Source organism: Mobula hypostoma, chromosome 29 (genome assembly GCF_963921235.1).
Source record: "Mobula hypostoma chromosome 29, sMobHyp1.1, whole genome shotgun sequence".
Taxonomy (NCBI): domain Eukaryota; kingdom Metazoa; phylum Chordata; class Chondrichthyes; order Myliobatiformes; family Myliobatidae; genus Mobula; species Mobula hypostoma.
In genome coordinates this window covers 30,549,853-30,576,890 of record NC_086125.1, presented here as the reverse complement: position 1 = coordinate 30,576,890, position 27,038 = coordinate 30,549,853, and the positions used below count along the sequence as shown (strand labels likewise).

At 45.1% G+C, this 27,038-nt stretch overlaps 1 protein-coding gene across 2 annotated transcripts in view; it reads left to right on the top strand.

Moving 5' to 3' along the window:
- Positions 1–325: 325 nt before the first annotated feature.
- The window catches only part of LOC134339351 (adhesion G protein-coupled receptor E2-like), a 71,604-nt gene continuing 44,891 nt past the window's right edge, over positions 326–27,038 (top strand). For both annotated transcript variants that reach the window (XM_063035778.1, XM_063035777.1), the window contains exon 1: positions 326–481. In XM_063035778.1, coding sequence (XP_062891848.1) covers positions 388–481 — 94 coding nt within the window. In that variant the 5' untranslated portion in view covers positions 326–387. The remainder of the gene's footprint in view (positions 482–27,038) is intronic.

The window sequence follows — 27,038 nt, the reverse complement described above, 5'->3', positions numbered from 1 at the left end:
CAAAGGAGAAGGCCTGGAGCTGGACTTGGTTGACTCAGGATATTGAGGCGCACACCATTGCGAGTATTGAATAGAAAATGGAAGCTTGTCCTTATTACCATCCCCAGTTATAACAATTTTATGAAACCTAGCATGTGGTAAAAGAAGTATTTTCCACAAGTTACTATACTAGTGAAGTAATCCTCTGCAGAATTGGCCGAGGAAATCCCTCTGTCACATGAACACTATTGAAGCGGGGCTCTTTGTTATTCTGAAATGCTGGCCCCACCCCGCGAGCTCACTGATTGGTTGTCCCGGCTCTTCAGCTGAAGATCTGAGCGATGCTTGGGAGCTCTCCGAGACGGTGAGGGACTGAGGAGAGAGTGCACGCGTCTACAGTGAAGAGCAATGCCGCACATCCCCGCCCGGCCTCCGCAGCTTGGCAGAAAGAGAAAACGGCACATCCCGCTGATGGAATCTCAGCGATTCATTTTCCTGCTGGGTGAGTTTGTGTCACTTGACACGCTAAACTTTTGCCTTCAGAACTTGCGATCTGTGGATCTGTTTCTGACACTTGTCGCTTGTGTATGTAACCTTCTCACCTTGTGGCCTGAGGAGAGGGCAAAGATCTCAGAAGCAACAAAGCATGTGATTGGTCTGCAGACGCCTAAATTATTTTCTCTAGAAACAGAAACATCAGACAATGGGAATTAAGGTTGGGATAAATCAAGGAGTGGATAAAGTGAGAAGCTGAATGGGAATCACAGAGTGAAGGTACCAGCAGAGGACCAAACGTGACATGGGGACGGTTCTCCACAGTGATGGCTTGGCGATAAGAGAGGGCAACCTTTGAACTCAGAGCGACAGCCGGGAGCTGGCAGAAATTCACTGGGTTATGGAAGGAGGGATGGGAGATGCTACCAGCTGGATTATGTTTACAGTGGACTCAAGTGGACTCAATAGCCTTCTGTTCTGTAACAGCTCTGTGATTCTATAAATCTTATTTCAGCAACATTTATATTTGCCAGTGCGCTTTGTGTTCACGTCGCTTAGGTAAAGCTCCCAGGTAATGGGGAATTCCCCTCTGAAATGGCATACAGGGTATTGGAGAGTGTGCCTGGGGTTTCCAGCGTTAACAGAAATGAGTCATACGGCTACCTACAAGATGATTTCCCATGCTTACCTTTCCACGTCTTGCCGGTCATTTCATTGTAGTAAGGGCAGGGCAGCTGGAATACAACTCCCAGCGGGAAATAGACGACACACCGGAATATCCTGATGGACGGGGAAAGTGAAAGGGCAGCGAGAGAGGAGGAGAAGGGGAATGGTATGTAAAGTTGAGAATCGGCGAGACAAGGCCGGAGGAAGGAAAATCTAACGGGAAAGTGATGGAGTAGCTCAAGGGCATCGACAAACTTGGTAACCGCCCAAAGTCAGCAAGTCTCGGAGACCGAGGAACATTGCAGCCTGCAGCTGATAAGCAAATAAGCTGTTCTGGGAAATGGGCAAGAGAGGGACTGTGTGGCGGGCAACCAGTTTCGATATCAGAACGCAGGGCACGGAACGCTTTTACATTCCTACAACGTTAACAAAGACAGTCTTGTTCCCGGCGGCTGGTTAAACCTGCCCAGTGAGAGTGCCCGGCTGACTGATTCACTCTGTAGTCACCCTCACTACTATTGGTGAAGCTGTGAGCAATTCACAGCCAGTGACCACATCGAATTCCCATTCTGCCGTCGTTCATTACAATTCCACTGGGAATGTAGCTCACAGCCCGTTGCCATGGGAATGCAGCGGGGTAGTTAGCTGTTCTTTGTTCATCAACTTCTCACCAGCTCTGTCACTCCATCAGTGTGTATATTTCTCTCGTTTGCTGTAAACCGTTCTTGGACCGCCTGCTGACCATCCACTGAAGGTGCCTGTTTACGGTGAGACACGTTCTGCAAGGGTTACTGTCCATGTGATGTTGTTTTGCCCAATACACGGTGCAAATCTCCCTGTAGACTGTGCAATCCCCCTGTACACGGTATAAATCTCCCTGTACACTGCGTGGTCTCCCAGTACACAGCGCAGTCTCCCTGTACACTGTGCAATCTACCCGTACAGAGTGCGGTCTCCCGGTACACGGCACAGTCTCCCTGTACGCGGTGCAAATCTCCCTGTACACTGCGTGGTCTCCCGGTACAGGTGCAATCCACCTGTACAGAGTGCGGTCTCCCGGTACACGGCACAGTCTCCCTGTACGCGGTGCAAATCTCCCTGTACACTGCGTGGTCTCCCGGTACAGGTGCAATCCACCTGTACAGAGTGCGGTCTCCCGGTACACGGTGCAGTCTCCCTGTACACGGTATAAATTTCCCTGTACACTGCGTGGTCTCCCGGTACACGGTGCAATCCACCTGAACAGAGTGCGGTCTCCCGGTACACGGCGCAGTCTCCCTGTACACTGAGTGGTCTCCCTGTACACAGCAGAGTCTCCCTGTACACGGTGCGCTCTCCCTGTACTGGGTGCAATCTCCTGTACACAGTGCAATCTGCCTATACGCACTGAGGTCTCCCTGTACATGGTGCGATCTCTTTCTATACCGTGTGATCTCCTTGTACACAGAGCAGTCTCCCTGTACACAGTGCAATTTTCCCTGTACACGGTGCGATGTCCTTGTACACGGCGAGGTCTCCCTGTGTACGCTGCAGTCTCCTCCTACATGGTGCAATCTCCCCAAACACGGTGCAGTTGCCCCATGCATGGTGCAGTCTCCCTGCACACCTGGTAGTCTCCCCGTACACACTCCAGTCTCCATGTACTCAGTGCAAACTCTGTACAAGATCACAGTGATGCCCAGCATACAGACTTATTTAATTGTGATCTAGGAGGACATTTGGTCCACTGTGTCTCTGCTGGTTCAGGGCAGTATTGTCATTCCCTTTCCCGCACATTACTGGATGTCACTCCCCCACCTGCCAGCTTCCCCCATACCTTGCCTGCATCAGGGGTAGCTTACTGTGACTGACAATCCCACTGACCCCACCCAACTTTGGAATATGGTCAGGAACTAGAGTACCCAGTGGACCCCACATGGACACAGGCAGAACGTGCAAACTTCACACAGACAGCACCGGAAGTTGGGATTGAACCTGGGCTGCTGAAGTTGTGAGGCAACAAAGATGTTCAGTGTCACTGTGGCGCAGCTGGATTGTATGGAGCCTCGTGGTTACTGTTGGAGGTTCACAGCTCAGCTAATTCCTTGCGCTGTAATGGTGGAAAGGTTCTGTGCAGTTGGTGCGTCACTCAGAGTGGAATATGCAGCTTCTGACTTGCTCTCAAAATCAAGCTCATGTCTTGCCAATCCTCTTGAGGTTCTAGATGATGTTAGTCATGAGACAAGTGATTTTGGGTGGTAACAACACTAAATATCATGGTGAGGTCGTTAGACACCCTCTACTTGTAGGTGCATTATCTATGACTGTAACGTTTTCTGCATTTGAATTACCATGCCAGATTGTGGTGTAATCACTCAGGACACTTCCAACAGCACACCTGCCTGCAGAAGCTCATTACAGTTTTGGTGACAAGCCGACCCTCCTTAACCTTTTAAGGAAGACACAGGAGCACGTTCCTTGTGCTTGCATTTATGTTCTGCACCCAAGACATATACTATCCCCAGGAGTTGAAAGTTTCTGACCCTTCCCACTGCAGATAGACTTGTGTCAACTGGCACATGTTCAAACCAAATGTATTATTAAAGTTCAAGTTCAGTTTATTGACATTCAACCGTACACGTGTATACCACCAAATGGGACAACATTCCTCCTGACCAAGGTGGATTACGCAGTTTGTATAACTCACACACATAACATATAAAGTCATATTCAACAAATAAATTCACAAATGATGAGGTGCAAAGTTAAAAGTAAGCAGAATAACATTATTGATGCTTCATACGTGACGACAACTGGGTGGTGGCAGGGAGTTCAATACATATATGCTACCATATACTATCGTGAGATTCATTTTGAGAGGCATTTTCACCCTGCTTCCCCTTTCTGAAGTCAACAATGAGAAGAATCCTCCACATATCGGAAAGGAAGCCCTTGCCCCTTTAAATGGTGGAGATCAACAAAGTGGTGTATTTAAGGAGGAGCTAGATAAGTTCGTGGGTAGAGAGAAATTAGGTGACAAGATAGAGGGCTGGAATGAGCCTTGTATGAAATGGGAGTAGGGCTCAGGCAGAGATGAATGGAATCCAGCTGAGGCAGTCATTGGTGCCATACAGCAAAAGGGAACTCACAAAAAAGTGGAGTCAGAAAACTCACACTGATAGATTCTTCCAGCTAAAGCTCACACTAGCATGCCTGTGTGATTTTTCAGTTGGACATGCATCTCTTTGAAACATTCTGTTTAGAAAAAGTGCACCAGATTGTCAAAAGCAAATAACTACAAATTCCTCTGTCAAGTTTAATGTTTATTGATTAAAGCTTCTCTAATCTACTTCACACGTAGATCGTCTGAGTGGGCTACTTACCTCTGAATGTTCTCTAACCTGTTTGTTGAATTTACAACATTCTTTAGTCTGGAATATTGTTCAATAATTAAACTGTAACTGCAGCAGGGATCTTGTTCAAGGTGGCTCAGCCTTCAGGGTGACCTTGGATTATGGGGCTGAGCGGAAGAGTGTATCCCATCATAATGTAAGACCGGGACTGACTAAAATAAATTCCTTACTGCACCAGTAACACCTTCTCCCCGCACCTCCCATCCACAAACCCATCAAATGGACATGGTCTGCCCTGCCTGTCAGCTTCATTTCCCCCAACAAGCCAGACCACAGCCCCTTTCAGGACAGCTGTTCTTCCTCTGTCCACAGCCTGCACTATCAAAGGCTCTATGGAAGATCACAATGACAAGCCCATATGATGCATCCAACAGGCTTCTCCTGAAATTTTGGACAGGCTAATTCTGTGCTCCATTTTAGCACCAATTGTGCCAAGAGATACACTTGAGCAGAAACACGACCGTTACTGTGGCCCTGACACGTGACTGCAACTTTCCCCATTATCTATGTGTGCACACCAGCTGTTCTATATTAGGATTGCATTCTGTCCATGAGCAAAGGCAGCTCATCTTGGAATATCTGCTTCCTCTGAATAAAATCCTTGTGGCTAAAATCCTTATGACTGGATATAACAATGTATGTCGACAAGAGTTGGAGCAGAGGACTCAGTCAGTGGACAGCAGGTTAGGTTTAACAGCTTCAAGCAAAATTGGTCTGGAACACACTCAATCAAAGAGCACGTTAAACTGGACAGCAGAGTTTTCTTGGTTAGTCCCTTTCAGGATCTATTCATCATGAACAAGGCCTAAGTTTATTGCCCATTCACAAATGACCTTGAGGAAATATTGGTGAACTCCTTTCTTGAACCATTGCAGTCCCTCTGGTGACAACGTTCCTACAGTGCAGTTGAGGGTGAAGCTCCAGGATTTAAACCAAATGGTGAAAGAGCAGAGGAACAGTTCGATACAAGGAGGGGTTGTGAAACATGGGGAACCTACAGGAGGTGGTGCTCCCATGAACCTCCGACCCTTTTCCGCTGTACTGGGCTGGAAGGTACTGTCAGAGTAGCTCAGTGAGTAACTGTGCACTGGGATTGGAGGCAGTCAACATTTGGGGTTAGGACTAAGCTTCTGGGTTGTGTCAGATTCCTCAGTGTTGTTGGAGCTTGTCGAGTCTTTACACTTGGAAGGAGTGAGCAGTTGAGTAGAATATTCAGCCATGGTGTTTGTAGGCTGCTCCAGTCCTGCTTCTGGGTTTTGGTGTCCCTCAATATACTGATGGTGGGAAACTCGGTGACTGCAATGCCATTCCATGCCAGGAGTAAATGATTAGATGCTGTCATTATGGATGGTTGTCTTATAACCCTTTCTAGGATCAAGCATTACTTGCCACTTCTCAGCCAATGCTGAATGTTATCAGATCTTGCTGCGTGCGGGCATTTGGTAGTATGGTAGCAAAGCAGTTAGCATTACGCTATCACTGCACCATCTGTAAGATCGGGGTTCAATTCCCACCACTATTTGTAAAGAGCTTGTGCATCTTCCTCCTTGATCGTATTCCAAAGACATATGGGTTAAAGTTAGTAAGCTGTAGGCACCGGAAGCGTGGCGACTCTCATGTACTGCCACCAGCACCATCCTCGCTGATTTGATTTGACACGTGATACATTTTGCAGTATGTTTCAGTGAGAATGTGATAAATAAATTCCATCTTAAAAGATTCCCGACCCTCTGGCTAAAGAAATTCCTTCTCATATCTGTTCTGAAGAGATGTCCTTCTCTCCGAGACTGCACCCTCTGGTCCTAGACTCTCCTACTACTGAGAAACTTCCTCTCCAACTCTACTCTGTCTAAGCCTTTCAATGTTTGGTAAATTTCAATTAGATCCGCCTTCATTTTGCTAACCCCAGGGAGTATAGTCCCAAAGCCATCAAACGCTTCTCATGAGTTAGATATGGCCCTTGTGGCTACAGGGGTCAGGAGGTATGGAGGGAAGGCTGGGGCGGGGTTCTGAGTTGGATGATCAGCCATGATCATAATAAATGGCGGTGCAGGCTCGAAGGGCCGAATGGCCTACTCCTGCACCTATTTTCTATGTTTCTATGTTTCTATACATTAACCCTATCATTCTCATGAACCTCCTCTGGACCCTGCCCAACACCAGCCCATTCTTTCATAAATACGAGTCCCAAAACTGCTCACAGTACTCCAAATGTGGTCTGACCAATGCTTCATAAAGCCTGTGTTGATGTGAAAGGTTTAGCTCTGCCCATTGCCTGCAGCTTGGCTCACACAGTCCTTTGTTGCATGGTCTACACACCGAGTGTTAATCCACTAGATTGATAGTTCTGGTAAGGTGAGGGATGTGCTAGAATTGTGACCATTTCCTCACAGTGTGTCATGGATCCGGTGCCAAATTGCAACTTCTATTCTGAATCTCTACCATTCGGGACATTTGTGGCTGCACAAAATGCAGTGGTAGGTAGGTTCCTCTGTCTTACAGTGTGACTTCTGTTTCCACGAGGGTTGTGCAATGGTCACTTCTATCAATACTATTCCGCTCACTTGAGATATGTTGGTGAGGATGAGGTCCAGAGCTGTGAGCCTCCTCTTGCTCACCCACTACCTTCCACGCCCCCAAACTAGCAGCTCTGTCCTTCAGGACTCAGTCCATTATGGTGTATTGATCCATGCCTTCTGGGGGATATTCAAGATCCTCAACCAGAGCACCTTCTGTTCCCTTGCTGTTCTCAGTGCTCCTTGTGATTGTGGTTAAACAGGAGGTGGACAGGTCTGTCAGTTAAGGGAGGAAGGGAGAAGATGATCAGGGAGAGGATCCTCCACCCATGATTCACCCTAGGGCCTGGGGTGGTAATGAAGACTCCCTCGCTCCTGCCTGTATACCACATCACCACCTCTTCTCTTCTGCTTGGTACTGTCCAACACTGGGACAGGGAGATCTCAGAGATATCTTTCTCACAATGTGTTTGGAGGATTTTGTCCAAGTTCAGTTAATTAGTCTGCTTTTATTTAAATCCTTTTTTTCTTCTTTGTAATGATTCTTGAGGACAATTAGAGGCAGCCTCTTTGCTGTGTGTTGTGTTAGGACAACAGATCTCTTCTCCTGAAGGCCACAGAAGAACCAGATCATTCTTCACAACCATCTCTGGTCATTATGATTAGCTTTTCCTTTTAAGTTCAAGATTGTTAACTGCATTTAAATTCAGCAGTTCCACTGGGATTTGAACTCAGGCATCCAGTTGTTCCAGTCTCTAATTTGTTGTTGTTCCATCATCGCACTGAGAAGAGGAAAAATAGCTCAAAGGTGGAACTAGACAGAGTGGAATAGTTCGAATAGAAGTTAGATTAGTCAGAGTGAACTAGACTAATAGAGAACTCAGTGAAACTGAAAACACTAAGTTTAGCATTTCCTGGAAATACAGTGCATTTTGTTACTGGAGGCAGTACTGTGCCATGTCTCCTCCATTGTTCTGCTATTGATTGACGTGCCTGCAATTACCAATGGGAAGACGGAAATGGAACCCTGGCCAAAAAGCTGGAACAATCGATGGGAGTGGTGAACAGGCAGCAGACTACAATCTCCCCTCTGTCACTGCGGCGTCACCAAAGGTTGGAATGAGTTCCTGCCTATGGCTCACAGCCAGCAGTCAGTGTGGTGTTCACCTCTGTTGAATATTAAGCAAGTTCTAACTCAGGCTGGAAATACGTTTGTGCATGCCTCGAATAGTCAGGAGTTATAAGGCATTAGCTTTTGTGTTCAGACTTTAAAACTACCAGCACCTTGTGTGCCCCCTTCTGAACCAAGTAATAATTAACAATTGACTAACCACAGAGGCTGTGAATTAAATATGACAAGTGTTTGCACATTGCAGTCTACACACAAACAGCTCAGATCAGCTTATGGTTCACGTGTAAATGAAAGGAGTGGAAAAATAAAATCTCAAGAAAACTAAACTAGAAACAGAAAACGCTGGAAAACATCTGAGAGGAAGTACATGCACTCACCCAAGGCAGTCTCATTTCTAAAGGCTCTGAGTTCAAATGCCTCTCCGAAATGCGGAGGACAGGTGTTCTATGTTGAGTGGTGTCTATACTGCAGAGGAGTTGTCGTTTGTGAGATACTGGCTTGTAAAGACCAAATGTAAGAGGTGTCATATAGATTGAGATTAGAATGTAGAATTTTGCAGCACAGTACAGGCCCTTTGGCCCATGATATTGTGACGTTATTTTAACCTATTCTAAGATTAATCTAGCCCTTCAATCCTAGATAATCCTTGATTTTTTTTAAGATACATATGCCTATCTATGAGTTTCTAAGTGCCCCGAATGTATCTGCTTATGGTAGTGTGTTCTATGCTCCCACCACTCTCTGTGTAGAAGAACTTACCTTTGACATCCCCCAATAACTTCTTCCAATAAACTTAATATCACCACTCGCCTCATATTAGCTTCTTTTGCTGACGATGCAATCCTGCCTTTGATAATATTTCCAACACTGTAACACCCAGTGAGTCCAGGAATTTGTCTTCTGTTAAATATTTCTTACCATTTTGAAGTAGATCAGCAGAATGCTGTGTGGAAGAAACTCCGTTGACCTTGTTTATGACCTTGATGCACAGCTGACGGTCACTGTTACACAGGTAATGTCACACCACTGACAGCCCGTTTCCTCTGATGTGATTAAACAGTCCTTGCAATGAGTCATTGACCTACAACAGAGACCAGTGGACATGTCCAGCAGGTCAGGTAGCATCTGAGAAGAGAGAAAAAGAATTAATGTTTCAAATCCATGATGTTTCATCAGAACCATTAACTCTGTTTCTTCCTCCACTGATGCTGCCTGATCTGTTGAACATCGGCAGCACTTTCTGTTTTATTTCAGATTTTCAGCATCTGCAGAATTCTGTGTGTGAAGCTATCATCGATGGTTCAAAGTCATAGTCATAGAGCACTACAGCAGAAAAACAAGCCCTTTGGCCCATTTAGTCCATGCCAGCCTTGTTTCCGATGAAGGGTCTCAACCCAAAAGATCAACTATCCATTTCCCTCCACAGATGCTACCTGATCTGCTGAGTTCCTCCAGCACTTTGTGTGTTGTGATTTTCCACACCAGATCTGAAAAGCAAAGTTAGCACAATGAAAGTTTCATTCTTACTGTAAACCAGGTGTCTTCACCCTGCAGCTTCACTCTCTGCTTCATGCTAGTCCTTGATAAATGTTGATATGACACAGATCTCCGACTGTGATGTAAGTGTGGGTAGATAAATCTGGTGTCATAGACAAAGACCGGCAGCAACTGGTCATGGGTCTCCTCATTCTGATCTTTGTAATGGGCCCCTCTTTCTGTGTGTTTATAATGGGCCCCTTGTTCTGTACGTTTGTGCAGCAATTCGTAAGGCCAGTGATGTTGTGGGGATGGAACTGGACTCTCTCACGGTGGTGTCTGAAAAGAGGATGCTGTCTAAGTTGCATGCCATCTTGGTCAATGTCTCCCATCCACTACATAGTGTACTGGGTGGGCACAGGAGTACATTCAGCCAGAGACTCATTCCACCGAGATGCAACACAGAGCGTCATAGGAAGTCAATCCTGCCTGTGGCCATCAAACTTTACAACTTCCTCCCTTGGAGGGTCAGACACCCTGAGCCAATAGGCTGGTCCTGGACTTATTTCATCATTTACTGGCATAATTTACATATTACTATTTAACTATTTATGGTTCTATTACTATTTCTATCACTGTTTATTATTTATGGTGCAACTGTAACGAAAACTAATTTCCCCCTGGGATCAATAAAGTATGACTATGACTAACAAATGAGACCAATCAATCCAGCACATCCTTCCCCACATCCTGAAGCACTTCCTTTTATCCAATTCCATTCTGAACATTCCTGATAGATCTACTTCCATCACCCGTCCTAGCAACTGATCTCTGACTTCAGAAATCAACTGTTGTATATAACTTCATCGGAGAGACAACCCTTGAGGACATATATACATGAGGAAGAATTTCTTTAGCCAGAAATGAGTTCCAAAGACAGCTATGGAAGCCAAGGCATTGGGTATATTTAAGGCAGAGATTGATCAGTTCTCATTTGGTAAGGCAGGGTGGGGTTAAGGATGACGGTGAAAGGCAAGATATTTGGGTTGAAAAAATATGAGAATGATCAAATGGAGGAGCAGACTCAATGGGCCAAGTGCCCTAATTCTCCTTCTTTGAGGTCGTAATTTTACCTCAGCCCTCTTCACTTTGGAATGGACACAAGTACAAGTTCAAACTGAATTGTCATTCATCAATATAGTCAAATGAAACAGCAAATAAAAGCAGCCAAACAAAAAGCATTACTCTGGGGCCAAGGTGCCAGAGCTAGTAAATTACTGCTCTTTAGTTCAAGACCGAGGTAGTACAAAAATCTTATAATTCCTTTTCAGTTTTACTTATTTCTTTGTTGTTTATTTATTATTATGTTTGCATTTGTACAGATTGCCTTCTTTTGCACATTGGTTGTTTGCTCTTTCTAGCTTTTTACTGATTCTATTGTATTGCTTTGTTCTGCTTTTTTGTGAATGACTGCAAGAAAATGAACATTAGTAAATGGTGGCTTATATGTACTTTGATATTAAATTTACTTCAAACTTTGAACTTTAAAACAATGTAAAGTTCTAAAATCTTCTGACCTATTCCCATGTGTCCTGTGGAAGCTACTGCTACTTAGTAAGGTATCACCGTCTGCAATCCGAAGCCCTGGATCAATGGATCATAACAACCAGCTCTGTTCCAAGCCAAGGCCAAAGTTACCTCATTCCTCCTCGTGGCTCTATAAGATCAAATTAGTGGGACAGAGTGGAAAACTGCACTCCACTGATAGAGCCTCTTATTCACAACCCTGACTGTTTTTTGGGCTTGATAACAAATTCAGCCTCACTTGTCTTATCAGAGACGGGCAGCCTCAGCTCATTCTCACGTCTCTCCCTCTGAGCCAGGACGTCTGTCACCATCAACCTCAATTCTTATTTGTTCCAAATAAGCATGACATTTGTAAGAAAAAGGAAGCAGTCTTTTGAATGTGTAGGCTAAAGTTCATAGCATAGAATCTGAAGGGTGTGGGATGGCTTGCATTCTGATGGGGCAACATGGTAGTGTAGTTGTTAGCATTATGCAACTATAGCAATTATTGATCAGGGTTCAATCCCCACTGTTGTCTGCATTCCCCCATGACTGTGGGAGCTTTCTCCAGGTACTCTAGTCTCCTCCCACTTTCCAAAGATGAATGGGTTTGGATTAGTGAGTTGTGTGCTTCCCAAAGCATGGTGACACTTTCCGGCCGCCTCCAGCACATTCTCAAACTGTGTTGATCATTGGCACAAAACAACATACAGTATTTCACCATTTCAATGTACATGTGACAAATGAAGCTGATCTTTAATATTCTGTATAAAAAGTGCAAGGCCAGGTTTGAAGTTTCTGTCTTTCACCAACCGCTGTCGCAGAGTATCACAATGATACTAAATGTAGTACTTGTTGTGTGCTACTCTCGAATTCCTGCAAGCTTCATTTTCAATTATTTATCTAATACCCTTCTGAAAAGCATTGACTCTGTGACTGAGTCTATATTGCTCTGTGACTTCATCCCTGCTGCCTTCCCATAAGACCATACAACGTAGAACTAGAGTGAGACCATACACTTCCCTGTTATCAGTAAACATGGCTACAAAGCCATTAATTCTATAATTCAGATCATTAATATACTACATTAAAAATGCGGCAGACCCAACACCAGTCTCTGTGGAACACCACTAGCCACCAGCAGCTAACCAGAAAAAGCTCCCCTATTCCCACTCCTTGTCTTCTGCCAGTCAGCCAATCTTCTGTCCATGCTAGTGCCTTTCCTATAATACCAGAGTCAGAATCAGAATCAGGTTTATTTTCACAGAAATTTGTTTTCTTGGCAGCAGTAGTTCAACGCAATACATAATATACAAGGGGTAATTGATAAGTTCGTGGCCTAAGGTAGAAAGAGTCAATTTTGGAAAACCCAGCACATTTATTTTTCCTACATTTACATACTTAGTCCAGCGGTCGTGGAGCATATGGATCCCTTCTTTGTAGAAGTCGGCGTCTTGGACCTCCAGAAAGTGGTCCACAGCAGGGGTGATTGATATGTTCATGGCCTAAATTAGAAGGAGATGAGGAGAAACTTCAAACTTTCTGCATTTTCACTCAAAAAGTTGAACTGCACGTGCATGTAACGAGAGCTGTATGACTCATCTGCTTCTACCTTAGGCCACGAACTTATCAATCACCCCTGCTATGTACCACTTCTGCAAAGAAGGGATCCGTATGCTCAACGACCGCTGGACTAAGTGTGTATATGTAGGAGGGGACTACGTTGAGATACCCTGACAGTAACAATGATAAAGGGGCATGCCCTGGGTGCTGGGGGTCCTCAATAATGGACGCTGCCTTTCTGAGACACTGCTCCTTGAAGATGTCCTGGGTACTTTGTAGGCTAGTACCCAAGATGGGACTTCTTTTGGTCCCGTGTAGTAGCCCCCCACCCCACTCCATACCAGACGGTGATGCAGTCTGTCAGAATGCTCACCATGGTACATCTATAGAAGTTGTTTTTGGTGACATACCAAATCTCTTCAAACTCCGAATGAAGTATAGTCACTGTCTTGCCTTCGTTATAGCTGCATCAATATGTTGGGACCAGGTTAAGTCCTCAGAGATCTTGACACCCAAGAACTTGAACACTTATCTTCTTTAGTAGCCTCATGTGGGGCACCTTGTCAAAGGCCTTCTGAAAATCCAAGTGAACAACATCCACTGACTCTCCTTTGTCTATCCTGTCTGTTATTTCCTCAAAAACTCCCAACAGCTTGTCAGGCAAGATTTTCCTTTAGGAAACCATGCTGACTTTGACTTTGGCCTATTTTATCAAGTCCCGAATCCTTATCCTTAATAATGGACTCCAGTATCTTTCCAACCACTGAAGGCAACTAAATTCGCACAAAAGACTTATTTTTGTGTGACTGCCTTTTGGTTTTCTGCAACTCATTTTGAATTTTCTGTGCCACAGCACACAATTTGCTCTGTGACGCCCTGTCCGATTTTAAACCCATTCTTTTCCCTCTGTCATCCTGAGGAGTACAATCCAACTTTCTCTGACTTTTCCATAAGTGGAACTTTCCCTCCCTTCCCCCTCCTTGTGAGCCCTTGTGCACTCCCCCAAAGACCTCGATGCCAAGTTTTGCCATATGGAGCAGGGTGTAAAACTGGGGTTTACCCAGCCTCAGGAGTAGCAGGATTCGCTTCAGTTAATCTCTGTAGATGTGGGAAAATCTTGAAGAGGTAGCTCAGGGATAGAAAAGGAAGTAGCTTGAAGAAGTAGAAGAAACTTGAACATATTCTTGAATTTCTTGGAGCTGCAATAGAGACAAATGGCCTCCAAATATAACTGTCAGAATCTGAATGTAAAGATAAAAAGCTCAGTTTTATTTGTCACATGTACATTGAAACATGCAGTATGATGTATCAAAGCAAGTCAGCAAGGAATGAGCTAGGCAGTCAGCAAATGTCACTAGTTTTCAGTATTTACTAACCCTACCCGTTCATCTTTAGAATGTGGAGGAAATGGGAGCAGCTGAAGGAAACCCACATAGCTACATGGAGAATGTACAAACTTGTTGGTGCAAGTCCATGTTATCTCTTGTGAATAATACATCACCATAAGCCGGACATAAGACCATGGTGCAGGCTGTCAGTGGAGATGAAGTGAAGGCCAAGAAATGTAAAGGAATTACGTGGTGAAAGTGAGGAGGATGAAGTGCAGAGGAGAGGTACTCACAGCCTCAGAGAACTGATTCCCTCACCAGGAAACCTACGACCAGAGCTGTACCTGACAATCAGAAGCAGGAAGGGATATGGGAAACACTCACCACACAGATTAAGAAATGTTTGAAATTCTCTCCCCAAAGATCAAGTTCTGAAGGACAACACTTAATTTTAAGCCTAACACTAGTATATTGTTGACTGATGGAGGCTGCTCGAGTTAGGGCACATATCAAACAGAATGACCTCAGTTTGATTGTACTCACACCATTGTAACCAGATATAAGAACAAACAGGATCAGGTGTCAACTCACTGACAGTCAGGGAATAGGGCTTCCAGACATCCCTACTCACCTGAGCACAGAAGCAGAACAGTTCATAGATTGTGAAATTTTTTAGTAACCTTCCCTCCTGCAAGTGGTTTAATTATAATATGACATCATCAATAGCAAAATAGCACTTTCTCACATTTACTTTTCATAGTTTACAGCACAGAAGGAGATTGATCAATCCACTAAGTTTATGTCTTCCAGGAAATTGAAAAATCGGTTTATTGTAGGAACCCGTACAGTGAAAAACCTGTCTTGCATACCGTGCATACAGATCAAATCATTACAACGTTACGAGTAGTAAAAGGTTAAACATTAACAAGGTGCAGAATAAAGTGTTATACTTACAGAGAAAATGCAGTGCCAGGAGACAGAAAGGTGAAGGGTCCGGACTCCATCGTGTCCTACTTGGGGACCATTGTGTAGTCTTATAACAGCAGGCCAGAAGCTGTCCCTGAACCTGGTGGTGTGTTGTATCAGGCTTTGAGGTTAAGCACAGCTCCAATGCCATATTCAAGTTTGCTGACAACACCATTGGCATGGGCCGAATCAAAGATGGTGATGAATCAGCGTGTAGGAGGGAGACTGAAAATCTGGTTCCTATACATTGTTATTACCACAACAAAAGCCTCTCACTCAAGATTGAAGCGCTGATTATTGACTTCAGGAGGAGGAAGCCAGGGGTCCATGAGTCAGTCTCGTCAGAGGTTCAATAGAGGAGAGGGTCAGCAACTTTAAATTCCACAGTGTAATCATCTGAGAGGATCTGTCCTGGGCTAGAGCACAAGTGCGACTACAAAGAAAGTATAGATTTAAATTTAGATTATGAGGACACGCAGTCCTCTTTTATTGTCATTTAGTAATGCGTGCATGAAGAAATGATACAATGTTTCTCCAGAATGAGATCACAGAAATACATGACAAACCGACTGAAAAACTGACAAAAACCACATAATTATAACATATAGTTACAACAGTGCAAAGCAATACCGTAATTTGATAAGAACGGACTATGGGCACGGTAAAAAGTCTCAAAGTCTCTCGAAAGTCCCATCATCTCACACAGACGGTGAACCTCCAGCACCGTAAACTTGCCGATACAGCATCCTGGAAGCATCCAACCACAGTCTGACTCCGAGTCTGTCCAAAAACTCCGAGCCTCCGACCAACTCTCCGACACCGAGCACCGAGCACCATCTCTGCCGAACGCTTCGATCCCGGCCTCAGCAACAGGCAATAGGTAAAGCCGAGGATTTGGGGCCTTCCCCTCTGGAGATTCTCGATTGCACAGTAGCAGCAGCAGCGAAGCAGGCATTTCAGAAGTTTCTCCAGGTGTTCCTCCGTGCTTCTCCCGGCTGTTTCCATCAAATCAGGATTGTGCACGGCCCCCTAGTTAACACATACGGTATCAATTCGGAATGGCCGCGCGCACTGCATCGCATCGCCATCTTCTTCTCCCGCCTCTATTTCCTTATACATTTGCAGAGATTCAGCATGACATCTAAAACTTTGACAGACTATATAGTTGTGTGATGGAGTTTATTGGTTGCATCATGGCCTGGTATGGAAATACCAATACTCTTGAACAGAATATTGTACCCATGACCAATCCATTTGGCCCCACTGATCTACACTGTTCATTGCACACTGTTCACTGTTCAATGCTTTGTATATAGTGTTCTTGCCATGCTGTACAAGTTGTGAAAGCCTCTGTATATACATAACAGTTTTGACGTTCGAGATAAAGTTATTTCTTTGGGCATGAAGTTGTCGAGTGTGCCTTTTGCAAAGTAGAAGTTACCACATATTTTTGGCGACAAGGCAAGCTGTTTTTGTGGATATGTCGGGGTTTCGAACGGGAGCAGCAGCACCGATAAGGGGGCCTCACGTTCAGATGGCTACGTTTGGGACTATTGTTGAATTTGTGGAGGTTATGGAGGACCAGCTGGAGTATGAGGAAAAGTTGGGACACTTTTACTAAAGCTAATGGAATTACTGAGGAGGCTAAGAAGCGCTCTATTCTCCTGAGTGTGTGTGGGGCGAAGACTTACAAGCTAGTAAGGAATTTAGCCACACTGCGGAAACCAGGGAACATTCCATATGACGAGCTGGTCAAGCTCGTGGAAACCACTACAATCCGAAACCTTCTATGATAGTCCAACGGTGTAAGTTTCACAGCCGTTTCAGGAAGCCAGGTCAGTCTGTGACCAATTTTGTGGCCGAGCTTCAGCAGTTGTCGGAGCATTGTGATTTCCGAGTGGTGTTGGATGACATGCTCCATGATAGATTGGTATGCAGCATTAATAATGACGGCATACAACGCCGCCTGTTAGGGGAAACCCCACCGTTGACTTTCAAGAAAGCCTTCGAGATTGCCCAAGGCATGGAGATGGCTGCTAATAATGTCAAGGATATCCAGAAAGGACATGGGGTGGGTGAGGGGGCTTGCAGTCGGCGGCAGTGCACCAAGTCAGGAGGGAGACTGGTAAACAGGCAAAGCGGGTGGAATGTCTCCGGTGTGGAGGGACGCACTATGCAAATGATTACAAATTCAAAGACACTGTCTGCCATGCTTGTAGCAAAAAGGGACATTTAGCTAAAAAGTGCAGGAGTTCAAAGGGTAAGATTAAGCCTGGGCAGGGGAAAGCTCGACAGGCTCAGGCAGCCACACACCATCTAGAAGAAGCAGATGAAGAGGCAGCGTGTGCCTACAACATGTTTGCAGTGGAAACGGATGGGGAACCACCTGATCCATATTATGCCACAGTCACTGTCAGGGGAAAGGACATTAAGTTTGAGATTGATTCAGGGGCTACTGCACCGGTCATTAGTGCGGAGACCTACAGGAGGACATGGGGGTCCAACCTGCCTCCCATCAGACCATCAAAGCTCAAACTCAGAACCTATACGGGGCAGCCCAGACCTCATTTTGGGGTGTTATGTGTGGACATTTCAGCCGGGGATCAGAAGGCTGAAGCCAGGCTAGTGATAGCTAAGGGCAGGGGGCCCAGTCTTTTGGGTCGTGATTGGCTTCGCAAAATCCGGCTGAACTGACATGAAATTAAGTATGCACACACAACGGAGGACATTCTGCAGTGGTACAGTGACGTTTTCAGGGACGAGCTGGGAACACTGAAGGGTGTGACAGTGAAACTCCATGTTGACCCTGAGGCTACACCACGTGTTTTTAAGCCCAGGTCGGTGCCCTATGCCATGAAAGGCAAAGTCGAGGAGGAGCTGGAACGTTTACAGAGGCTGGGCATTATTGAGCCCATCCAGTTTTCAAGGTGGGCGGCTCCCATTGGTCCAGTTCTGAAGGCAGACAAATCAGTGAGGATATGTGTGGACTATAAGCTTACGGTGAATCAGGTCTCTAGGCTGGAGGAGTACCCATTGCCACGGGTGGATGAACTATTTGCGACCCTGTCAGGGGGTAAACTGTTCACAAAGTTGAACATGAGCCACGCCTACCAACAGCTGCTGCTCGACGAGGATTCAAAGGAGTACGTCACAATTAATACGCACAAGGGATTATTCAAGTACCATCGCCTGCTGTTTGAAGTGGCGCCCAGCCCTGCCATTTTCCAAAGGACAATGGACACTTTGCTGCAGGGGATTCTGCACGTAGCAGTGTATCTTGATGATATTTTGATCACGGGGGCTGCGGAGGTGGAGCATCTGGCTAATTTAGAACGGGTGCTGAAGAGGCTCTCAGACGCAGGGCTGCTGTTGAAACGTGGAAAATGTGTGTTCCTGGCATCAAGTGTGACTCACCTGGGACACAAGATCACAGCTGAGGGGCTTTGCTCTGTGGAGGACAAAGTGAGGGCTATTAAGGAGGCCCCAAGCCCTAAGACCGTCACAAAACTCAGATGGTTTTTGGGCATGGTGAATTATTATGGCAAGTTTCTTCCTGACCTCTCAAGGGTTTTGACCCCACTGTATAAGCAGCTTCACAATGACACTAAGTGACAGTGGGGCGACAAGCATGAGAAAGCTTTCAAGGAAGTGGAAGAACTCCTCCACTCAGCGAAGCTGCTTGTTCACTATGACCCAGACAAGGAGATCACCCTTGCATGCGATGCCTCGCCCTATGGAGTCGGGGCAGTTCTCTCACATGTAATGAAGGACCGTTCAGAGAAGCCTATTGGTTTTGCTTCATGTACCCTGACAGCTGCAGAGAGGGGATATTCACAGCTAGACAAAGAAGGTCTGGCCATTGTTTTTGTGGTCAAACGTTTTCATTAGTACCTTTATGGACGCGTATTTACAATTTATACGGACCAAAGACCACTGATGAGCCTGTTCAGTGAGACTAGATGCATCCCATCGCTAGCCTCAGCCAGGATACAGCATTGGGCTCTTACGTTGTCAGCCTACCGGTACACGATAGTGTACAGCGTGGGTGGGGATAATGCAAAGGCTGATGCACTGAGTCGACTGCCTTTACCTGAGACACCTGTTGCTACATATGTGCCTCCAGAGACTGTGTTTTCATTGGAGAGGCTGTCAGAGACACCTGTAAAGGTGACCCAGATCAGGCAGTGGACAGAGAGGGACCCAGTTCTGTCCCAAGTCAAGATTTTTCTTTTACAAGGTTGTCCCAGAGCCGTGGAAGGAGAGGAACTAAGGCCTTACGCCAAACGCAAGACAGAACTCAGTCTGCAGGATGGCTGCATTTTCTGGGGGGCGGGGGTCATCGTGTCTCCCCCTGGCTGTTCACAGTTTGGTGGCCAAGAATGGATCGGGATCTGGAGAACAAGGTAAAATCATGCACGCAATGTCGGACTAATCAGAATATGCCACCACCAGCTCCTTTGCACCCATGGGAGTGGCCAGACCACCCCTGGTCTAGGCTACTTTGGGACTCTGCTGGCCCTTTTATGGGGCAGATGTTTCTTGTAATGGTAGACGCACATTCTAAATAGATCGAAGCTCACATCATGAACAACGTCACAACCCCCTCAACCATAGACAAACTCAGGCAAGTGTTTGCAGTCCACGGGCTGCCTGACACTCTGGTCACTGATAATTTCCGACGTTCACCAGCGAGATGTTCAGTGAGTTCATGCAGCAGAATGGCATTCCTCACATTCGGACAGCCCCTTTCCACCCAGACTCCAATGGTTTGGTTGAGCGGGCTGTTCAGACAATGAAGGACGGCCTGAAGCGGATGACAGGGGACTCTCTTAGCATTCGGCTTTCACGTTTCCAGTTTAAATACCACCTCACGCCACAGACCACGACTTCCCGCACTCCAGCAGAGATGCTGATGGGGCGTAGGCCCAAGTCAAGATTGGACCTGCTGCACCTGGACATGAAGGCAAAAGTGAGACAGACTACTGCGGAATCATGTCCACCAGTGACTTTGCCAGAGCGAGGGACGCTGGCAGAGGGGTCAGGGTCCCATGAGGAGGATGGACATTCTCACGCAGACACACAGACTCCTCTCATGCCCCCAAAACCAGACCCAAAACACCCTCACCAGCAGTGCCTGCTGGGTCACCGGGGGTAGTGCGCAGATCACAGTGCGCTCGTAAACCTCCTGACAGACTGAATCTTTGACGGGACAGTATTTTTTGTGGTTGTTAGATTGAATGTTGAATCTGTCATGTTTTCCAGATGTTTTGTATTGATAAACTGTTGCTGAGATACTAGTAAAAGTTTCCAGGGGTCTTAGAAACATAGAAACATAGAAAATAGGTGCAGGAGTAGGCCATTCGGCCCTTCGAGCCTGCACCGCCATTCAGTATGAACCTGGCTGATCATCCAACTCAGAACCCTGTATCAGCCTTCCCTCCATACCCGCTGATCCCCGTAGCCACAAGGGCCATATCTAATTCCCTCTTAAATATAGCCAATGAACTGGCCTCAACTGTTTCCTGTGGCAAAGAATTCCACAGAGTCACCACTCTCTGTGTGAAGAAGTTTTTCCTAATCTCGGTCCTAAAAGGCTTCCCCTTTATCCTCAAACTGTGACCCCTCGTTCTGGACTTCCCCAACATCGGGAACAATCTTCCTGCATCTAGCCTGTCCAATCCCTTTAGGATTTTATACTTTTCAATAAGATCCCCCCTCAATCTTCTAAATTCCAACAAGTATAAGCCTAGTCGATCCAGTCTTTCTTCATATGAAAGTCCTGCCATCCCAGGAATCAATCTGGTGAACCTTCTTTGTACTCCCTCTATGGCAAGGATGTCTTTCCTCAGATTAGGGGACCAAAACTGCACACAATACTCCAGGTGTGGTCTCACCAAGGCCTTGTACAACTGCAGTAGTACCTCCCTGCTCCTGTACTTGAATCCTCTTGCTATGAATGCCAACATACCATTCGCCTTTTTCACCGCCTGCTGTACCTGCATGCCCACTTTCAATGACTGGTGTATAATGACACCCAGGTCTCGTTGCACCTCCCCTTTTCCTAATCGGCCACCATTCAAATAATAATCTGTTTTCCTGTTTTTGCCACCAAGGTGGATAACCTCACATTTATCCACATTAAATTGCATCTGCCATGAATTTGCCCACTCACCTAACCTATCCAAGTCACCCTGAATCCTCTTAGCATTCTCCTCACAGCTAACACTGCCGCCCAGCTTTGTGTCATCTGTAAACGTGGAGATGCTACATTTAATTCCCTCATCTAAATCATTAATATATATTGTAAACAACTGGGGTCCCAGCACTGAGCCTTGCGGTACCCCACTAGTCACTGCCTGCCATTCTGAAAAGGTCCCGTTTATTTCCACTTTTTGCTTCCTGTCTGCCAAACAATTCTCTATCCACATCAATACCATACCCCCAATACCGTGTGCTTTAAGTTTGCACACTAATCTCCTGTGTGGGACCTTGACAAAAGCCTTTTGAAAATCCAAATATACCACATCTACTGGTTCTCCCCCATCCACTCTACTAATTACATCCTCGAAAAATTCTATGAGATTCGTCAGACATGATTTTCCTTTCACAAATCCATGCTGACTTTGTCCGATGATTTCACCGCTTTCCAAATGTGCTGTTATCACATCCTTGATAACTGACTCTAGTCATAGTCATACTTTATTGATCCCGGGGGAAATTGGGTACGCAAGTTAATAACACCACTGTTTTATTTCCTAGTTTTTTACATTTGGGGAATGTTGGATTTTAAAGGGGGAGAAATGTTGCATTATTAAAAGTAAGTTAGTACTAATTAGGATAATGGTGGGGGGGGGGGTTACTTCCGTTGCTTTTACTTCCAGTGCTTCGTATACAGTGTTGCTGCCATGCCATACGGGTTGTGAAAGCCTCTGTATATACACAACGGTTTTGACGTTTGAGCTTCTTTGGGCATGAAGTTCTTGATTGTGCGTTTTGCAAAGTAAGAGTTACCACAGTTTCAAAACCCAATCCACTTCCATTTTATTTCTGTTTCAGTATCAGAATCAAGTTTATCTTTGAACTCATTCTGGTCCCTATGAATTCCTTAATCTGTTTGTCAAAGTCTTGCATAATTGTTTCCTCTACTCACTCAAGTACCAGATATGGTGTTGAGGGACTGCGCTGTTTCATCATCTTGACAGCGCAGTCACACAGTTCCTTGCGTAGGAAAGTTTAGGTGTAAGTTTCGCACCTTTCACATTCAAACATTTGGTGCAGATGAATTTGATTTAGACCGTGGGCTGTGCAATAAACCAGAATGAAACAGAAATAGCAAATGGTCTTATCTGATTACCAGAGTTCGCAAACTTTCCAGCAGGGTTTCTAACATCATATCAAGTACATTTCAAGATAGCTTTATTGACTATAGGCTCTTTGGCAGTTTCTGAAGGGAGGAGATAGAGTCATAGAACAGTACAGCATTTATCTAGTCTGTGCTGAACTATTAAGCTGCCTAGTTCCATCGATCTGCACTCAGACCATAGCTTTCCATACCCCACCCATCCGTGTACTTACTTACATTTCTCTTAAATGTTGAAATCGAGCCCACATCCACCACTTCCTTTAACAGTTCATTCCACACTCATACCACCCTTCATTCCCCACATGTTCTCTTAAAACATTTCATCTTTCACCCTCAACCCATGAGTTTTTCCACTGAGGTTAGGTGAAACTCTAATTCTAGTCTCTCCCAAATTCAGTGGAAAATGCCTGTTTTCATTTACCCTATCAATACGTCTCATAATTTTGTATACCTCTATCAAATCTCCCCTCATTCTTTGACACTCCAGGGAATAAAGTCCTAACCTCTTCAAACTTTCCATAGAACCATAGAACCATAGAACCATAGAAACTACAGCACAGAAACAGGCCTTTTGGCCCTTCTTAGCTGTGCGGAACCATTTTCTGCCTAGTCCCACTGACCTGCACACAGACCACATCCCTCCATACACCCCCCAGCCATGTAACTCAGGTCCTCAAGGCCTGGCAACATCCTTGTAAATTTTCTCTGCACCCGTTCAATCTTGCTGATATCTTTCCTGTTGACCAGAACTGCACACAATTCTCCAAACTAAGCTTCACCAACACCTTATACAACTTCAACATAACATCCCAACTCCTGTACTCAGTACATTGATTTATGAAGATCTGTGCACCAAAAGTTCACCCTATCTACCTGTGCTGCCACTTTCAAGGAATTATGGATCTATATTCCAAGATCCCAAAATTTGATGAAATAGATGCAAGTCTGACTATCAGCACATTTCAATGATTTTGTTCTGTGTTTTGCTGGATGCTCAAATATTGCTTCCTGCTTTCTGATATGAACCTGGATGCAACTTCCCATCACCTGACTGGCTCCTGATCAAATTTAAGATTCTTCTCCTTTGTTCAAATTCCGCAGGGACCTCCTTTCTCCAGTCCTGTTGGGTTCTCATTTCCACTGCAACACCTTGATGGGTGTTGCACAAATTGCCCTCGCAGGGTCAGGGCCAGACACCTGCACTGGTGCGATCAGTTGCAGAGCAGTCTCTTTGAAGGATTCTTCTTACTTTGAGGAATAAATACAATGCAATTCTGACTTTCCTGGTTCTGCTGAAGACTCTTTAACCTGAAACATTATACCTGTTCCTCCTCCACAGATGCTGCCTGACCTGCTGAGTCTTTCCAGCAATCCGAGATTTAATTTCAGATTCCCAGCATGTAGAGTGAGTCATGTTGTCCATTGGAACTCTCTTCCTAAGGTCACAAATAGCAGATGCATTGGAGTAGGTACAGAAGGGTGATGAGGTCAATGGCAGTCTGTTCTCCTCTCCTCTCTGGCTCCCTTCAGTCTGTTGTGCCACTCAGCTGTGAGCTAGCATTCATCAGGCTGCTCTCTCCATTCTCTTGGGGGTGTGTAGCCAACAGCACACAGCCTGTGCCAACAGCTGCCTCTTCTGCTGGGCAAACTGGCTCCGCAATACAGAACTGTTGTCAGGCAGACAGGTGTTGTACCTGACACTGATACTGTTGTCAGGCAGATACATTGTACCTGACACTGATACTGTTGTCAGGCAGACAGGTGTTGTACCTGACACTGATACTGTTGTCAGGCAGGCATGTGCTGTATCTGACAATGATACTGCTGTCAGGCAGACATGTGTTTGTACCTGAGACATATCCTGTTGTCAGGCAGACAGGCGTAATGCCTGACACTGATATTGTTGTCAAGCAGACAGATGTTGTACCTAACACTGAAACTGTTGTCTGGCAAAAATAAGACCATAATATATAGGAGCAGAAGTAGGCCATTCGGCCCATAGATTCTGCTCTGCCATTCAATCATGGGCTGATCCAATTCTTCCAGTCATCCCCACACCCCTGCCTTCTAACATAGAACATAGAATAGTACAGCACAGTACAGGCCTTTCAGCCCACAATGTTATGCTGACCCTTAAACCCTGCCTCCCATATAACCCCCCACCTTAAATTCCTCCATATACATGATATCCTTTGATGTCCTGGCTAATCAAGAACCTATCTATCTCTGCCTTAAATGCACCCAATGACATGGCCTTCACAGCCACTTGTGGCAACAGATTCCACAGATTGACCACCCTCTGACTAAAGTAATTTCTCCGCATCTCTGTTCTAAATGGACATCCTTCAATCCTGAAGTCGTGCCCTCTTGTCCTAGACCCTCCTTCCATGGGAAATAACTTTGCCATGTCTAATCTGTTCAGGTCTTTTAACATTAGAAATGTTTCTATGAGATCCCCCCTCATTCTCCTGAACTCCAAGGAATATAGCCCAAGAGCTGCCATACGTTCCTCATACGGTAACCCTTTCATCCCTGAAATAATTCTCATGAATCTTCTCTGAACCCTCTCCAATGTCAATATATCCTTTCTAAAATAAGGAGCCCAAAACTGCACACAATACTCCAAGTGTGGTCTCACGAGTGCTTTATAGAAACTCAACATTACATCCCTGCTCTTATATTTTATATCTCTAGAAATGAATGCCAACATTGCATTCGCCTTCTTCACCACCGACTCAGCCTGGAGTTTAACTTTAGCATATCCTGCACAAAGACTCCCAAGTCCCTTTGCATCTTCTGCATTTTGACTTCTCTCTGCACCTAAATAATAGTCTTCCCATTTATTTCTTCTACCAAAGTGCATGACCATACACTTACCAACATTGTATTTCATTTGCCACTTCTTTGCCCATTCCCTAAACTATCTAAGTCTCTCTGCAGGCTCTCTATTTCATCAACACTAACCGCTCCTCCACCTTCTTTGTCTCATCAGCAAATTTAGCCACAAATCCATTAATCCCAAAGTCCAAATCAATGACATACATCCTAAAAAGCAGCAGTCCCAACACCGACCCCTATAGAACTCCACTGGTAACCGGCAGCCAGCCAGAATAGGATCCCTTTATTCCCACTCTCTGTTTTCTGCCGATCAGCCAATGCTCCACCCATGCTAATAACTCCCCTGTAATTCCATGGGCTCTTATCTTGCTAAGCAGCCTCATGTGTGGCACATTGTCAAAGGTCTTCTGAAAATCCAGGTACAGCATATCTACTGCATCTCCTTTTGTACCCTGCTTGTAATTTCCTCAAAAAATTGCAGTAGGTTAGTCAGGCAAGATTTTCCTTTCAGGAAACCACGCTGGCTTTGGCCTATCTTGTCATGTGCCTCCAGATATTCCATAATCTCATCCCTAACAATCAATTCCAACTTCCCAACCACTGAAATCAGGCTAACAGGTCTATAGTTTCCTTTCTGCTGCCTCCCACCCTTCTTAAATAGTGGAGAAACATTTGCAATTTTGCAGTCATCTGATACAATGCCAGAATCTATCGATTCTTGAAAGATCATTGTTAATGCCTCCACAGTTTCTCCAGCTACTTCCTTCAGAACTCGAAAGTGCATTCCATCAGGTCCAGGAGATTTATCCACCCTCAGACCATTAAGTTTCCTGAGCACCTTCTGAGTTGTAATTATCACTGCACAAACTTCACTTCCCTGACACTCTAGAATGTCCGGTATACTGCAGATGTCTTCCACTGTGAAGACTGATGCAAAATACATATTCAGTTCCTCTGTCATCTCTGCATCTCTCATTACAATATCTCCAGTGTCATTTTCTATTGGTCCTATATCTACCCTCAACTCTCTTTTATATTTTATATACTTTTAGCATCTTCTTTGATATTCGTCACCAGCTTCCTTTCATATTTCATCTTTTCCTTCCTGATGACCTTCTTAGTTTTCTTCTGCAAGTTTTTAAAAGCTTCCCAATCCTCTATCTTCCCACTATTGTCAGCAGTCCCAGTGTCAGGTATAACACCTGTCTGCATAATAACAGCATCATTATCAGATACAATACCTGTCTGCCTAGTGGGCTTAACAACAAGCTGTTCTAAAAAGCCATCCTTTAGACATTTTACAAATTCCCTCTCTTGAGGTCCAGTACTGGCCTGGTTTTCCCAATCCACTTTCATATTAAAATCCCCAACGATTATCATGACATTGCCTTTCTGACATGCCTTTTCTGTCTCCTGCTGTAATTTGTAATCCACATCCCAGCTGCTGTTTGGAGGGCTGAATACAACCGCCATTAGGGTCCTTTTACCCTTTGCCATTTTTTTAACTCAACCCACAGAGACCCTACACTTTCCGGTCCTATGTCATTCATTTCTAAAGGTTCAGTATTATTTCTTATACACAGGACTACACCAACCCCTCTGCCAACTAACCTATCTTTCTGATACACCATATGTCCTTGGACATTCAACTCCCAATGGCAGCCATCCTTTAACCAAGTTTCAGTGTTGGCCACAATGTCATACTTGCCAATCTGTAGCTGAATTTCAAAATGGTCCATTTAGATTACATTAGATTAG